The sequence below is a fragment of the Crotalus tigris genome, unplaced genomic scaffold (assembly GCF_016545835.1).
Source record: "Crotalus tigris isolate CLP2741 ecotype Arizona unplaced genomic scaffold, ASM1654583v1 scf7180000023617.9722795, whole genome shotgun sequence".
In the NCBI taxonomy this organism is placed as follows: Eukaryota; Metazoa; Chordata; class Lepidosauria; order Squamata; family Viperidae; genus Crotalus; species Crotalus tigris.
The window spans coordinates 4,706,118-4,721,495 of NW_024100081.1; the positions used below are offsets into that span (position 1 = coordinate 4,706,118).

Genomic DNA, 15,378 nt, shown 5'->3' on the forward strand with positions numbered 1-15,378 from the left:
TTCAAACCTGGCCCTTTTGTGACTTGTGGACTTCAACTCCCAGAATTCCTCAGCCAGCGTGCCTGGTTTGAAGACCCCTGAATTATACCCTTATATGGACTGTAAGGCACTTCAGACACTCATGCTTTATTCCCCTCATTAGTATAAGGTACTCTATATGATGCTGGCCTTGAAAAACACTCAGAAGCTGCAATAGGTCCAGCATGTGGCAGCACAACCAATTATGGGCATGCCTCGTCTGCGCAATACTTTTGCTCCATGAGCTGCACTGGTTATCATTAGGTTTCTGGGTGCAATTCAAGATGCTGATTAAAATTAAAATTTGATTCTTCCCTCAGCTTTGGGTTTGAATGAATAGCAGGTACCCATGTATGTTAGGTTTTTTAATATGCTGCTCACACTTGTTATAGAATTGAACAGCATTATAAATTTAATAAAATAAAAAAATGTCTAGTTTCTCTGCTTTTTTGCTTTACTATAATTTTAAATATAGTAAATGAACAGAAGAGTAGCATTCTATGAGTTTGCATAATAAGAAACTAATGTTCGGTTCATGTCTTTGACCACTTCAAAAACATTTATTCAGGCCATGTTCTTGGTATACTGTGCTCTTGAGAAGGAACCTGTGCCAATGTCCTTACCTCCAGCGTTGGTGCCACCATCTAAAAGAAAAGGTATCAGCATTCCAGGTGTTGGGCAGTCAGTTCCACCTTCAACACCCAACAAAGAGTGTAATCAGTCCCTGTTACCTGTCAGCCTATTACCATCCACATCATCAGTAATACAGGTACTTTTGACAAAGAGTAATGTTTTGATCTGTTGGGTTCACAAAGTGTAATTGAAATGTAAAACTTAGTTATTGCTTTACTTTGTAGTGGGTTGTATCACCTGCAGACAGGATAAAATATCATGAAATCTTCCTGAAAACAGACATGGACATGGATGGCTTTGTCTCTGGTGTGGAAGCTAGAGAATTATTCTTGAAAACTGGTTTGCCTTCAGCTCTACTTGCACACATCTGGTAAGAGTTTTCCTAGCATTTCTTGAAAAGAATAAAATAATCTAGTTTCTTTAAAATTGATGAAAAATAACTGGTTAATCTAAATTTGGAATTTATTATTGTTTTTCTACATGCTTGTATTCAATTGTGCACTCTAACCCGAGTTATTATATTTTTAAGAATTGAAATAATTACTTTTGATGCTTTTTCTAAAGTGTATCCTAAATTATGATATAAAGTATATGTTTAATGTCACTCTTCTTGGTGCCAATATGAAAATTTTATCACTTTAGGTTTTAAACAGAGAACATTTAAAAAAAAAATAAAGATGAAAGACCTTGTATAGAATAGACATAAAATGCAATAATAAATGTTACCTTCTTCAAAATGTACACTATATCTTTATATCTTTTCTTTTTTCTTTGAATCAAACATTCCCAAGTCGAGTCATTCTAAATATAATGTCATTTATTAATATAATGTCATTTATTAATTAGAGGCTTATTATGATGTGTGAACTCGGGTATTATGAGCAAATGGAATGCAATATATATGACTAGATTTCAAAAGGAAAGAGCTTGTAGTGACAGTCTTTTAGTACAATCTTTATTCTGTTTTTAGACCATTTTAGAGTTATAATGCTTTCTGAAATGTTACTCTAGTTGGTGAACTTTTAAAATAAATGGGTTTTTTTAGTTGTCTCTTAATATTTTATTTATTTCTGTTAAATAAGATACATTTTAATGTAATATAAAATAAAGTTAAATAATAATAGGCTTAGACTTAACAGCTTAATGTTGCCTAGATGCGTAGGAATACATCTCCCCTTATTTTTAACTAGTGTGAAAGTTAGGTTGGAGAAAGTTAACACCTTTCCTTGTAAAAATTGCAGTGTTGGGTCAAAGCAAGATATGTCTAATCCCAGGTTATTTTTTTTACAGAAAATAGCCAGTTATTTTAAAAGTTTTATAACTGGGCAGGAAGGTGATGCCTATCCACATATATTGGCCGTTCCATATTTTCTGCTGCTGCTATTCTGTGCAATAATGTGTGAACTATTTTATATCTGTAAAACCTTTTAAAGTATACATAGTGACATAATGTTACAGAATTGTTTTAATCATTGAACATAAGTAATTTTTAATCTAGACAGCATGTCCATGCTATGAGACATTTCATTAGTCATTTTCTTTCTTCAATGGATTTTACAGGGCTCTTTGTGACACACAGGATTGTGGGAAGCTTTCCAAGGAACAATTTGCTTTGGCCTTCCATTTAATCAATCAGAAGCTGACAAAGGGCATTGATCCTCCTCAGGTGCTAACTACAGACATGATTCCTCCATCAGAGAGAACTGCTTCACAAAATGTGAGATTTGGAACATTTCATAAAATGTGATAAAGATTGGGAGTCTGGATAAAATATCGTGCTATGTGTTTGAACTTGGTATCTCGAATAATAGTAGATATAGAAACTGATTAACAGGAACACACAAACTCTGCTCATATTATCTATAAACCTTCCTTCATCTCACTAGCCAACCAAGCAGATACACGTTGTTTGTTTAAAATAAAACAATACATTATTAGAAAATGGATCTATGGCTTTTGCAAGCTTAAAATTGCTTTATTGAGTGCTGTTATATCTTCCTGTTCATATGTTAGAGCTGATAACAATTCAGTTCAAAGACCAGGTGGATTAAGTGCTAATAAATTTAGAGTCAATTCCATGTGGAGTAAAGCATGCATGCAGATGTGATCTCAACATTGCAGTCAGTGGAAAAGGCAAATAACATATTTCTGCTATATATTATGAAAGAAGCATCGAATCATAAATTTCTGATCTCTTTTATAAAGTATATTTATTGAAAAAATTCCATTATTCCTAAGATGTTTATTTTAACAAGGACATACTGAAATAATTTCAGAATAAGCAGGATAAATTTATATGTTGTGTACTTTGGTGGCATTGTGCCATTTTAAACAATATCTACCCAATAAAAAAACAAAATGCTAAAGTTCTCCTGGTTTGATAATTGAGCTTCTTCTTGGTTGTGCTAAGCCATATTACTCAAAATAAACTGAACTCCTTATCAGAAATTACACTCAAAAGTTCTTCATTTTGTTTGACTTCTACAATACCAGATTTATTTTTGTTTATTTTGAAAAAAATTGCTTTTATTTCTTGCTTTACTAATCTTTTTATATGTTTGCTTTCCTCCTATGTCTTTCCTAGTTTGGACTATATTTTCCATTCTGCACCATTCTGCTTTGCATCTTTATTATACTGTCAGTTTCTTAAATCTGCCATCGCAAGGTTAGAGATTCTTCACTTTTCCAGTATTGATTGTTTAGTAATGAACATCTTTTTCACATCACACATTTTCTTTTTAAACAGCAGAGTGTTGCTTAAATTTCTGAAAGAGCTGTGCTATTCTCACATCACTGTTCTTACTTCAGAATGCTGCATGTATTTCCAAAATTGACAGAATAATGTGCTGTATACTTGATGCCTGCTGACAACAACAACATGTTTTATAAATATTTATATTTTTTTCACAGTTGTTTGGGCTTAAATATATGCCCTGAATTTGAGATACATACCTCAGTTGAATATTTAATTTTATTATCAGACAATACATGAATTGTGAAGTCTTAACACAGACAAGTAATATGAACACACTAAGCCTTAAGCTATAATGAGGCTGTAATTATTCTGTTGATAGTTGCAGAAAGATTTAAACCTGAAATATGAAAAATAAAAATGAATGACCATGCACCTTTAAAAAGATGATTCTACAAGCAGAAGTCTTTCTTCATTGAAAATTAGGCTTTGTCTCTTTGCTTCACATTCTTAAAGGGAAATAAATATCACATATCCTTGTGTCTTTGGTGCAATGAATTATATGTATTAACAAGTGCAGCTATGTGGTTTACTGTTGCAAGTTAAAAAATATGACAAAAAATTCTCAACTGAGAGAAAACAATTATCAAGGAGAATTCATTGCCAATAAATGAGTCAGTATAGGTATTATGGAAAACTGTTGAAGCATACCCATTTATATCTGTGTAGTAGATATAAATATAGACTAGTAGATATAAATATAGACTAGTCCAGACCTGAATATTTTATGGTCCCTAGGCCACAGCCAGCCCTTTGGCTGTCTCTGTCCGGCCTGCATGAAGTCAGTTAGAAATTGGAAATCAAATGTTTCATAAGTACGCCACGGGGTGGGAAAATAAGTCAAGTCGGATCCAGCTCTGCACATCGCTATGCAGTCCTTCAGTCAGCTGGCTAGTTGCAGGAGGGCGAGAAGAGAAAGTGCTTTTCTGCACTGTGCAGCACTCATTCCTCTGGAGAAATCTGAGGAGGTGGTGGTAGTCACTGCATGAGGGGACCTGGGCTTGGCCACCCACTGCCACCTTGATCAAAGCGCATCCTTGCAGGCACAGCTGAGAGCTCTTGGTTTAGTCTTCCACATCAGCCCCAGTTTTTCATGTGGCTCCTTGGGAAAATTAATTGTCCACCCCTGGACTAGTCTGTTTGATTGCTATGTTATATAGTTTTATCATCTCAAAAACTGATGAAATCAAAGGAAACTCAACTTAGCCTTTGAAGCTCACCTTCTGTTTGGAGCTTATGGAAGAGTAAGTTTTACGTTTGGAGTTTTTTTTTTTTTTTTAAATAGGCTGTACATTTTCTTTGATCTTAAATTAGAAGCCAGTTAATTTTTTCCCACCAAGACAATTAGAGTATTTGTTCTGGAGGCAAGTAGAATCAGGCCATATTTCCTTTGTTTATTTTTCAGAATTTACCACGGCCAAATTCTATAGCAGATTTTTCCGCGATCAAAGAGTTAGATTCCTTAAGCAATGAAATAATTGACCTTCAAAGGTAAGTCAAAGAAATGTACACTTCAATTATAGTGATTTTTAATATTTGTTTTATTATTTAGATTTATAAGAGCTGCTCCATGGAGCATAGATTGGGGGAAAAGCCAATTTTTTTAAAGACCGTCTAAAAATGTGTACTTTTGATGCGGTCCAAAACTCTGATCAAAGTGGGTTATTCCATAGAGATGGCACCATGCAGAGGGGACATGAAATATGCCTGCTTTGTCAGATCCTCCAGGATAGACAGAAGTAAGGAGAGAGATGTGGTCCCTCAGATAGCCAGGCCCTATGTTATGAACAGCTCTACAGGTGATAACTAGCATCTTTAATTGCAACCAGAAGCGTATTGATAACCAGCGCAGCTCATGCAGCAAAGGTGTTATGTGGTTGTATTGAAGTTTGCCCATAATTATTCACATGGTTGCATTTTGGACCACCTGCACCTTCTGAGTGATCTTCAAGGGGACCCTCATGTTGAGCACATTGCAATAGTCACACCTAAAGTGATCAAGTTATGAATGACTGTGAGAAGACTCCAGACCCTGAAACAGCTCAGTTGGCACACCAGATGACTCTGCAAAGGCCCTCTTGACACAACTGCCACTTGCTTATGGATAGGAGTTGTGAACCTAGAAAAAAGGCCCACATTACATACCAGCTTGGTATGAGGGAGAACCATTCAGATCAGCAATTGAAAATCACCAGCATCAAGAGAACAATGTACTGTACCTATAGCCACTTATTCTTTTAAGGATGAGTTTGAGCCTGTTCTTCCCTATCCAGTCTTCCCTATCAGTCTTCAAGCACTGGGATATTACTTGGACTGCATTATTTGGTTAACTAAGGCTCAAAATATACAGCTGAGTATCACTATACTGTTGGTACCTGACCCAATAGATTACCTCACTAGACACTTTCATGCAGACGTTAAATATTTATCTTACTATGGTATCTGATTCTGAAATGTATAACAAAAGCTTTTATACAGCAACTGTGTTGATTCATAAACTGTTTAAATTCCTGAGCTGTGTCTTTTCCAAAAGTATTTGGATTATCTGGAACAATTTGTACTTCTTGGCACTATATTCAAATTAAGCATTTCTTCTGTGAATTATGTGATCCAGATGCTATTGCTGCTTGAAGCTCCAATGCCATTAGACATTCTAGAGGGATTAACTGCAGCTCCTGGCTCCTGCTTTGTAATCCTGCTTTGAAGGAAGTTGATGAAAGTAATCCTGCTTTGAAGGAAGTTGATGAAATTGATACTACTTATTTATGTGTCCTTTGAAATAATGAATGGGAATATCTTGTCCTGTTAAACAAATGGAACATTGCAGTATACAAAATGAAATTAGTTTCTGTAATTTTAGAATTGAGATTTAGATAACAACAATGAAATGCTTTGTGTGTTTTTGAAGCCTCAGATTGTTAAAAAAAAATAGTTAAAATTAGTCTGTTCTTGAAGATACACAGTGCAATCAGAAAGTGTTGAAATTCATTTTTTTCTCATTAATCTACCCTCAGTATCTCATAATGACAAAGTGAAAACAGACTTTTAGAAATGTCTGTAAATTTATTAAAAAGAACAAACTGAAATATCACATTGGCATAAGTATCCAGATCCTTCACTTAGTACTTTGTTGAAGCACCTTTGGCAGCCTGGAGTCTTTTGGGGCATGATGCGACAAGCTCTTGTTCACCTCTCTTGCTAAGGCCCTTCTACCCCAATTGCTCAGTTACTGGGCAACCAGCTCTTGGAAGAGTCCTGGTTGTGCCAAACCTCTTCCATCTGAGCATTAAGGAGGCCACTGTGCTCTTAAGAACCATCAGTGCAGCAGAAATTTTACTGTAGCCTTCTCTAGATCTGTGCCTTGCAGATTAATGAGAAAAATATGAATTTCAATAACTGTAGAATCAGGCTGTAGTATAACAAAATTGACAAAAATGAAGGGGGTCTGAATACTTTATCTGAATGCATTGTATCTTAGGAATTAAATCCATATAGTCCATACAGTCTGGTCTGGCCCTGCATTTTGGGTTGGCAGCAGCAGAATTGCTAATATGACTCTGGATCATTTCTGTATTAAAAATATGCATGTTCTTCTTAGCTGTGATCCTCATATTTGGAATCTATCCAGCAATGTTAATTCTTATGGCATGAGGATTGGCTAAATGAATGTTTATAAAACACAGAAGAAGTCTGCCTGATTTGAAACACTAGACTGTTGACTGGTGTGTATGTGTAGTATTTTAATCTTTCTAATTTTTCAGAAAATTTGAACAATTGAAAAAAGATTGGGGATACTCTGCTGGATTTTAAAGATCCATTAAAACTTTTTTTTTTTCAGTAGGCCTTAGGGGCAAAAGTGCTATGGAAAATTCCCTCATATGATTTAGCATTTTGTTGGAAATGGGTTTATTTTATCAATTAAGTAATCATTTGCCTCTAATATATTCCTGTATCATTGGTGCCCTTTTACAGATGCCTGCTTGCTTCTATTTAGCTAAGCAGTTAAGATAACCTTCATGCCTTGGATGACCTTGGTGAGAGTATATACTCCTAGTGTGTACTCCAAGCATTATTTACTCATCCCTTTAGTGAATACACCACCACCACAATGAGGCAGCAAGGCAGACTATGGAGAGGATTCCCTGTAGCACTAAATCAAAATGTATTTTTACCATGATTTGCAGTGTTTTATCACCACTTCTTATTCTGATACACAGATGTTCTCCTAAGGGGACAGTAACTTGTTGTTTTTTAAAATATGGATTTTGGTGTTTTGAAGTATAATTTTTTTAATGAAGTGTTTACGGTAATTCTGTGTGCATTATTTTGTATTTGGGATCAGCGTGGAGGAGGAAAAGATTTTGGGAAACTTTCACCCATTTTGGGGCATATATACTTGTGAAATTTGTATGAACAAATTCATGCAGCTTTTTAGGCAACATCTTAGGACACATTTCCCTTTTTGGGCACTGAGATATTACTTGGACTGCGTTACTTGGTTGACTAGGGGGAAGAGAATGATTGGCCCAATGTCATCTGGTTGGCTTCTGTGCCTAAGGTTGGATTAGAACTCTGGTTTTCTTACTCTAGTCCAGGGGTGTCAAATTCAATTTCATTGAGGGCCGCATCAGCATTGCAGTTGTCCTTGGGGGGGCGGGTAGGTGTGGCCAGGGTGGGGGCGTGGCTGGAGTGGGTGTGGCCTACTGGGGGGCATGGCCAGCTCTACATCATTCGCGTCAAGGGTGCCTGTTGGGGCCTGGGCAGGAGTGGGACAGATCTGAGGGTCTCTGGCAGAAGGGGGTGGGACCAGGGCAAGCGCCAAGGCATGGTCCACGGGAAGAGCCTGCTGAAACCCCTCCCCCAGAGCCCATCAAGCTGGATATGTGAAGTAGGCCACTTGCTGGCCACTTCCAGGCGATGGTGCATTTCTTCGTTCCTCACAAAGGGTGACATCTCCCCAGCATGCACCTAGGGGGCGGGGCCAGCGCGGCAGGGGCTGGTTCCTCGCTGTTTCCAGACAGCCTTGTAAAGCTAAGACTGAATGCGTTTCAGCATAGATGGCCGCCACAAAATTGTGCATTGGCTCCTGGGCGGCATGGGCCGGGGCCAAGGCAGCGGGGGCCATTCCCTCACTGTGGCTTCGCAGGCCACATGAAACCATGTCGCGGGCCATATCAGGCCCCCGGACCTTGTGTTTGACATGTCTGCTCTAGTCCATTGCTTTAACTACTAGGCCAAACTGGCATCATTGTTGTACATTAAAATGATATATCAGTCCCAGCAAATAAATTTCGTTAGCACTTTATTAATATAATGATTAAAATATAAATGATTAAAAGGTAAGTTAAAACCAGCCTTTCAAGTTGCTGTATTCACTATGGTATGTCAGTAATAAAGCAGGCACAATTATGCTTATTGCCTTCAAAAGCCAACTTAAAATATTTTTTAAGAACTACTGGATTTTAATAATAAGTTGGCATTTTTTGCGTTGAAGGAGGTTTGTCTATGTATTACTTACATTTTGTGAATGCATTCAGTGTTCATTAATTAACTTTTCTTTAACCAAAGCAAAAAAATGTTGATTTTGCATATTCAATGACACCATGAAAGCATTATAATAGTAGAATTCAGTAATAACAAGGATTTATGTGTCTTTTCCTGCTACTCCACTATCTAGATATAGGCTATGTTCATATATTTTTCCAAGCTGCAACACGGCTTGTTAGTTTTGGCTTATAATAATGTCTACTCCACCGCACACACATTGTGGCTTAGTGTTACAGGTAACCGCAACTCCTGATATACAAGAGTTTGGCTTTAACAGTATTGCTTTTAGTATAATTTTTCAGCAATATGGAAAATAATGGTGGCGGGTGTAGAATAAGACATTCAGAGTGTGTGATCAGGCGATTAATAAGGTAATACTAGAAATAGCCTGTGTGAATGATAAATACAATGTATAAGTGGATGCATGAATAATCTAGTTAAATCCAAAGGTGCTGTTTAGTTGGGAGACATCTTTAGCTTTTGGAAAAGGGTACACTAAGCTAAAGCAAGAGCAAGGACGTAGTCTCCTGTTTGATTTATTGTTAATCAATGAAAAAAGCTGCTGTAAAATTGATGTAGTATAAGTTTTATGAAAGCTTCTATAAATGAATGAATGAATGTACAAAGAGGATTGTGAAATTGAACTGTTACATTTGTGGTTTTTCATATTCATTCCATGACTGAAAACCTGATGAAAGCTGCAGCATCCTAAGGCATAGAAAAAAATGTAGACATATAGCTTATCTTTAAGATTTTATGCTTCAAGTAACACAAACCTTAGTATAAAAAAAGAGCTAGCACACAGCTTTCTGCCTTGCATACAGTACATGCAATTCTAGTTCCAGAAGGGTTAAGTATATGAGAGTTGATGCAGTCCCTCCCTCTTTTTGCCAGACCGTTGTTCCATAGCAACAGTGAGATCACTGAAGACAGTATTTCATTGATTTTTTTTTTCCCCTTTCCCCTTTGCTTTCTCTTTAAGCTGTCATTTCCACCTATCCATGTCTGGGAGAGTAGACATTTTTTATATTTTAATATTTGACCTACGTAGGACATTCCTTTTGGCTTTTCTTTCTAAAACAACGAAATCAATCTTATAAAAATTACATGTTTAACTATGCATTTAAAAAGAGAGACTGGTTTAGGGGGTTGGATAACTGTGCCTGGCGTAACGGATGTTCTTAAATATTCCTGCCTTATTTGTTGGTCTTCTAGGGAAAAGAACAATGTGGAGCAAGACCTGAAGGAAAAAGGAGAGACAATCAAGCAGAGAACAAGCGAGGTCCAGGTAATTGTCATTTGAATTTTCAGATTTGGTTGATATAAATAGAGGTTATTGAAAAAATGTCTTTCAATGAATGGATTAGCCTTTTAGCAGGTATGTTATTAGGATTTGTTCTCATTGTGATCAATATATTTGTGAGCTTAGGGATTGAAACTAACATGGTTAATTACATGAATGTCTATATTACTTAGGAAATAGGCTGAGGGGGAAATGCAGCATTTTTGTTAGATGCCAATTTTGGCAGTGATGTTAGAATGCAAGCACTGTGGCTATGAATAACAGCTTCAGATTTTTGCGTGATATGAACAAGGATTTGCATCTAGATTTTAGATTTTCCTTTAAGTTGAAAATCTCAGTGCTTAAATGTAAATCCAGATGAGATTTATGCATGCATAAATGAATCATGCATCCTAAGCTTTTACAGAATCATTTGATCTCTATTGTAACAGAAACAAATATAGAGCAAAATGCAGCCTGTTATTAAAGACTGCATAATAGTTCTTTTGGATGGAGCCTTTTTAATTTATTCTTAACCAGTATTTTGTTGCTTATGCTGCCATTTGCTGATCATGCAAAATTAAGCAGCAACTTATATAAAGCTATTTAGTTAGTTAACAGTTTTGCTACAGGTGTTGATATATCTTAAGATTTCATATAATGCTAGCAAAATAATTCCTATGTATGATTTTTATTATTTCTTTTAGTGGATGACTTAGTCCTGTTCAATAGTGATTTCTAAAATATTTGCCTTAGGACACCAAGGAAGCGAGTACAGAATGTATTTGGCTCTGGAAATTTCTCTCTCTCCCTCCCCCCCCCTCTTCCCCCCCCCCCATGGAAAATAAATTTTAAAATTTAGAAGAAAGGCTTCAACAGAGAAGTAAATGAATGGTTTCTCTTGAATGTTCTCTATTATAATTGATGAACAGCTTGTTTTGTGCAATTATTTCTGTAGTTAGATTAATATTAGATTAAGATTACAAGAAATATTACATTTCTTTCAATCATTGCCAGAAATATATTCCAAGAAATAATCCAGGCAACATAGGCGGCTGGCTTTACATGCTTTTCTGGGAAGACATTGACATCTTACAAGATAATGATTTTTAAAAATTTATTATAATATATTTTTTTGTTGTGTCTTTGTACCCAAGGACTTTAGTCAGGAGTGAAACGTTCAGTATCATCACTATAAAGTAGGAATGTTTACAAAATGACAATATAGCAGAACCCAAGTGTTCTACCAGAATAATCAAGTTAGTTGTGATTAAAATAATCAAAATAAAAATGGCTGAAACTTTTATTCTAATTTCAGAATAGCCCACTCTGAAGTTGAAATGGCCCGTTTTGTTTTCTGTGACTAGACAGCTTTGATCTGCTCTGAAATTAGCATTTTATTCCCATAATAAAACAAATTGTCATAAAAGTCTTGCTTCCAGTTAAAAACATTTCACATTCAAATTGAAATGAAATACCACAAGTTTAATCAAGTTTAATTCTATTAGTGATATTGAAAGTTGTGGTCAAGAAGCCATCGAAATTGTGTGAACCTTTTTACTGTTGATAAATTTTGAAATGTATTGTATTTCATTGATAGATGCTTGTATACTGCAGTATCTTAGCAATGTTTTTGGATTCAGGTTTTAGGTAGCACTGGATGAATTGCTGTCATCCTGTTTCTGGGCCATTCTTATAAATAATGCCCAGCAATAGCCAACAGACATCAGTTTGGCAAACATTTTATTCTCTACCTTTAGTTGCCTATCCGCTATTTCCACCCACTGAATTGCACTACATTTGTTACTAAGAGACAAATTTTCTCAGTAGTTTTGGTTAAGTATTGTTTTTCTTCCATTTATCCAACTCATTCCTTTCTCATACCCTTCCAACCTCTATTTTGATTTACCTTTGTCCTTTTCTGTGTGTATCCTATAAATTTCATATGGCCTTGTTCATGATAATCCTTGCAAAGTATGTGTGCTGAGACTATTTTCTTTTTTTCAATTTTTCAAATACATACCTACCTGTTCACATCCTGTCCCCTTCATCTTACATCACAAAGTTAAAATCTTTATCATATACAATCATTACAACATCCTATTTTAAGAAGAAATGCCTGTATTTTTCACTTTTCAGGATCTTCAGGATGAAGTAAGGAGAGAGAGCAATAACTTGCAGAACCTTTTGACTCAGAAGCAGGAGGCAGAAGAAATCCTGAATGGACTAGATGAGGAGAAAGCCAAGTTGGAAGAGCAGCTTAGTATGATACGGCAGAAATGTACAGAAGAAGTTGATCTAGTGAGTATTTTTACCTCAGCTGTAGACAGCTGCATTTTCTGCATTGTTTCGCTGGGACTGTTGTATACATGTTGTGTATACTTAGAGATTGGCGTGGAAATAAATTATTAAAAAATATTAAAAATGAATAATCACTTGACGACATTGTTGATTTCATTGCTATGGGAATTGTTGTACTCTGTTGTGCTACATGGTTTAGAGTTTTAAGTATTTTAATTTATTCATTGAGGAAGCTTTAATTAATTGTATTTGTATTGTCGTTACTCTGGCTTTTATTAATTAAAGAAAAAAATGAATCAGAAAAAGAATTAAAGGAAAGGAAAGGCTAATTGTAGCCCCACATTTCTGGGACACGAGGGGGCTGAGGCTCTTCTGTGGCAATGCTGATGCTCTGGAACAGCTTTCTATAGAGGTCTTTGCCTCCTCCCTTCTGGCTTTCAGGAAACTACTAAAAATGGAGTTATTCCAGAGGGCATTCTCTTAATTTAAGCATTACATCAACTTTATGTAATGGTTTCAGTAAAAGACTACTATAATTCATTGTGAACTTTCATACATAATCTGTCTTTCTAAGCATCAGTTTATAAATAAATAAATCATTGTTATTAAATAAACAAAGAGATAGGAAAATCTGGGTATCTTTCCCAGGTTATGCAAAGAGCAGGAAATTCAAGTCCACTCTTAATTTATGTTTTAAATTTGAGAATAAACAAACATGAAGTATGGAAGAGGAAGCCTCTGGCACACTTTTCAGTTTCCCAAAATCATGATTTTGCATTTCAGGAATATTTTATCTAGGCCACTTGGTAAAATGACACAGCAAGAATAATGTTTATGCACTACATCTTTTCTTGAATATGCCTTGAGAGCAATCTCATAATTCGACTATTAGAATGCTACAGTGGAATATTTTATTTTTTTATTAATTTATTTCTATCCCGCCTTTATCATTTTTACAAATAGCTCAAGGCGGTGAACATGTCCAACGCACTTCCTCCTCTTATTTTCCCCACAATAACAACTCTGAGGGATGGATTGAGCTGAGAGAGAAAGACTGACCCAGGAACACACAGTTTCCTGCTTTCTAGTCTGGTGCCTTAATCACTAGACCATGCTGGCTCAGAAATTCTGGGAGTTGAAGTCCACAAGTCATAAAAGAGCCAAGGTTGCCTACCCCTGCTCTAGACCAAACTGGCTCTGATATTGATTTGGTTAGCTCTTTCTTGTTAAAAATGTTGATGGAGAGAACTGCTAGCTAGTTTTATATTCACCTTTCACTTTATAGATTACATCTCTAAAAAAAGAAATAGGAGAGCAGGAATCCAAAATCTCTGGCTATAAGGATGATTTGAGTAAAGCCCAAGAAGAGCTCGGCAGGCTACAGAAAGAAGCTTCAGAGTTAGAGAAAAGTGTGGAGGAAGGAAAATTGCAATGAGAACCTATTCAGCAGGATCTTCAAGACTCCCAACAAGAAATTACTTCAGTAAGTAACCTCTGAGATTTTTCTTTTACATCATGTTTCCATTGTTGGATTTCCTCAGTTACAAATGTTATTATATCATTCTACATTTAATTAAGAAATAAACCTGAACTCAGATTTTAAAGCTGAATTCCTCCTGTTCTGGCTTTCTGTGTCATTTATAATAGAATTTTTTTTTATAGTGTAAATACTCAATTTCATGGACTATAATTCAGATGAGTGAGAGGTATTACCATGAGATAGAGAAATATATGTATATTTATGTTGCTTTTATATATTTAATGATTTATATGCCACCCATCACTATTTTAGAGCTCTGTGTTTTACAGTATCGTTGTTTTTTTATTGATAGCAATATTGAGCAATTGCTTTTAGCAATTCTCCAAAACCATTTTATCAGTCAGAAGTTGATGTTTTTACACCTCTGCTTTTCCTTTTATTTCCTTTCTGTTCTATTGGAAGGATAAGTAATTTTGAATATGAGTAATTTAAACATTGTAGGCAAGTATGTTAATGGCCTGTAGGTTCCTAGTGTTGTTCCTTTTGCTGGATTTCTTTTTTGAATCAGATAAATGTTGCCAGTTATTAACTAGTCAAAGCTGTTGTCTTCTTTATGCAATATTTAATTAATCTGTTTAGCTGTAATTGGATGTAAACTAGTCAGATATGTGAGCCAAAAGTCACACAATTGATCATTTCCAGGTCTAATATTTAATCCTTTTTATTCATTTTGTTAACTGTTTCTGCTTTTATTGTCAGTTCTTCCTTTTGATGTTTAGTAAATTCATCTTCAGATATTTTTATCCATCTAGCATTTTTATTACAGTCTTGTTGACTTTCCCCTAATCTTTTCTACACTGGATTGTTTCCTTTTTGCTTGGTGTTCCATTTTCAGAATTTCTATTGCCATTTATTCTTTGGTAGAATTATTTATTTTATTTTATTTGCTTGTTGTTTATTATTAGGTGCAAGAAAAATTGCTGGAGCTCAAAGATTTGGAAAACAGCCAGTTTAACTGGGAAGTTCAGCCACATGGCATATTAATTAATGGGAATGCAGATCACTCTAGCCTCAGCAACAGCAGCAGTGAAACTGTTAACCTAAATGAGAATGCAGAAAGAGAAAATTCAGCAGATTCTGAACAAGTAAATTATGAAACTCCTGTGAGTGGTTCTTAGATTATTAAAAAAAAATCTGATCAAACTCAAGTGAAGCTTGAGTTTCAGTGTGATAAAAAAATATATCAAGTTTTGTTCTTGAACAAGTCCAAAGTATATAAGTAAATTGATGAATTAATCAAAGTATTTTTGAATAACTTATTATTACCTAATTAGATTTCAGAGAAGGTTGAATGTGTTGTGATAC

At 35.4% G+C, this 15,378-nt stretch overlaps 1 protein-coding gene across 1 annotated transcript in view; it reads left to right on the forward strand.

Moving 5' to 3' along the window:
* EPS15 (epidermal growth factor receptor pathway substrate 15) overlaps window positions 1-15,378 on the forward strand; it is a 56,216-nt gene that overhangs the window by 25,654 nt on the left and 15,184 nt on the right. The window contains 8 exon segments of the mRNA XM_039319781.1: window positions 587-787; window positions 876-1,021; window positions 2,212-2,368; window positions 4,809-4,894; window positions 10,166-10,238; window positions 12,372-12,533; window positions 13,819-14,016; window positions 14,979-15,176. Coding sequence (XP_039175715.1) covers window positions 587-787; window positions 876-1,021; window positions 2,212-2,368; window positions 4,809-4,894; window positions 10,166-10,238; window positions 12,372-12,533; window positions 13,819-14,016; window positions 14,979-15,176 — 1,221 coding nt within the window.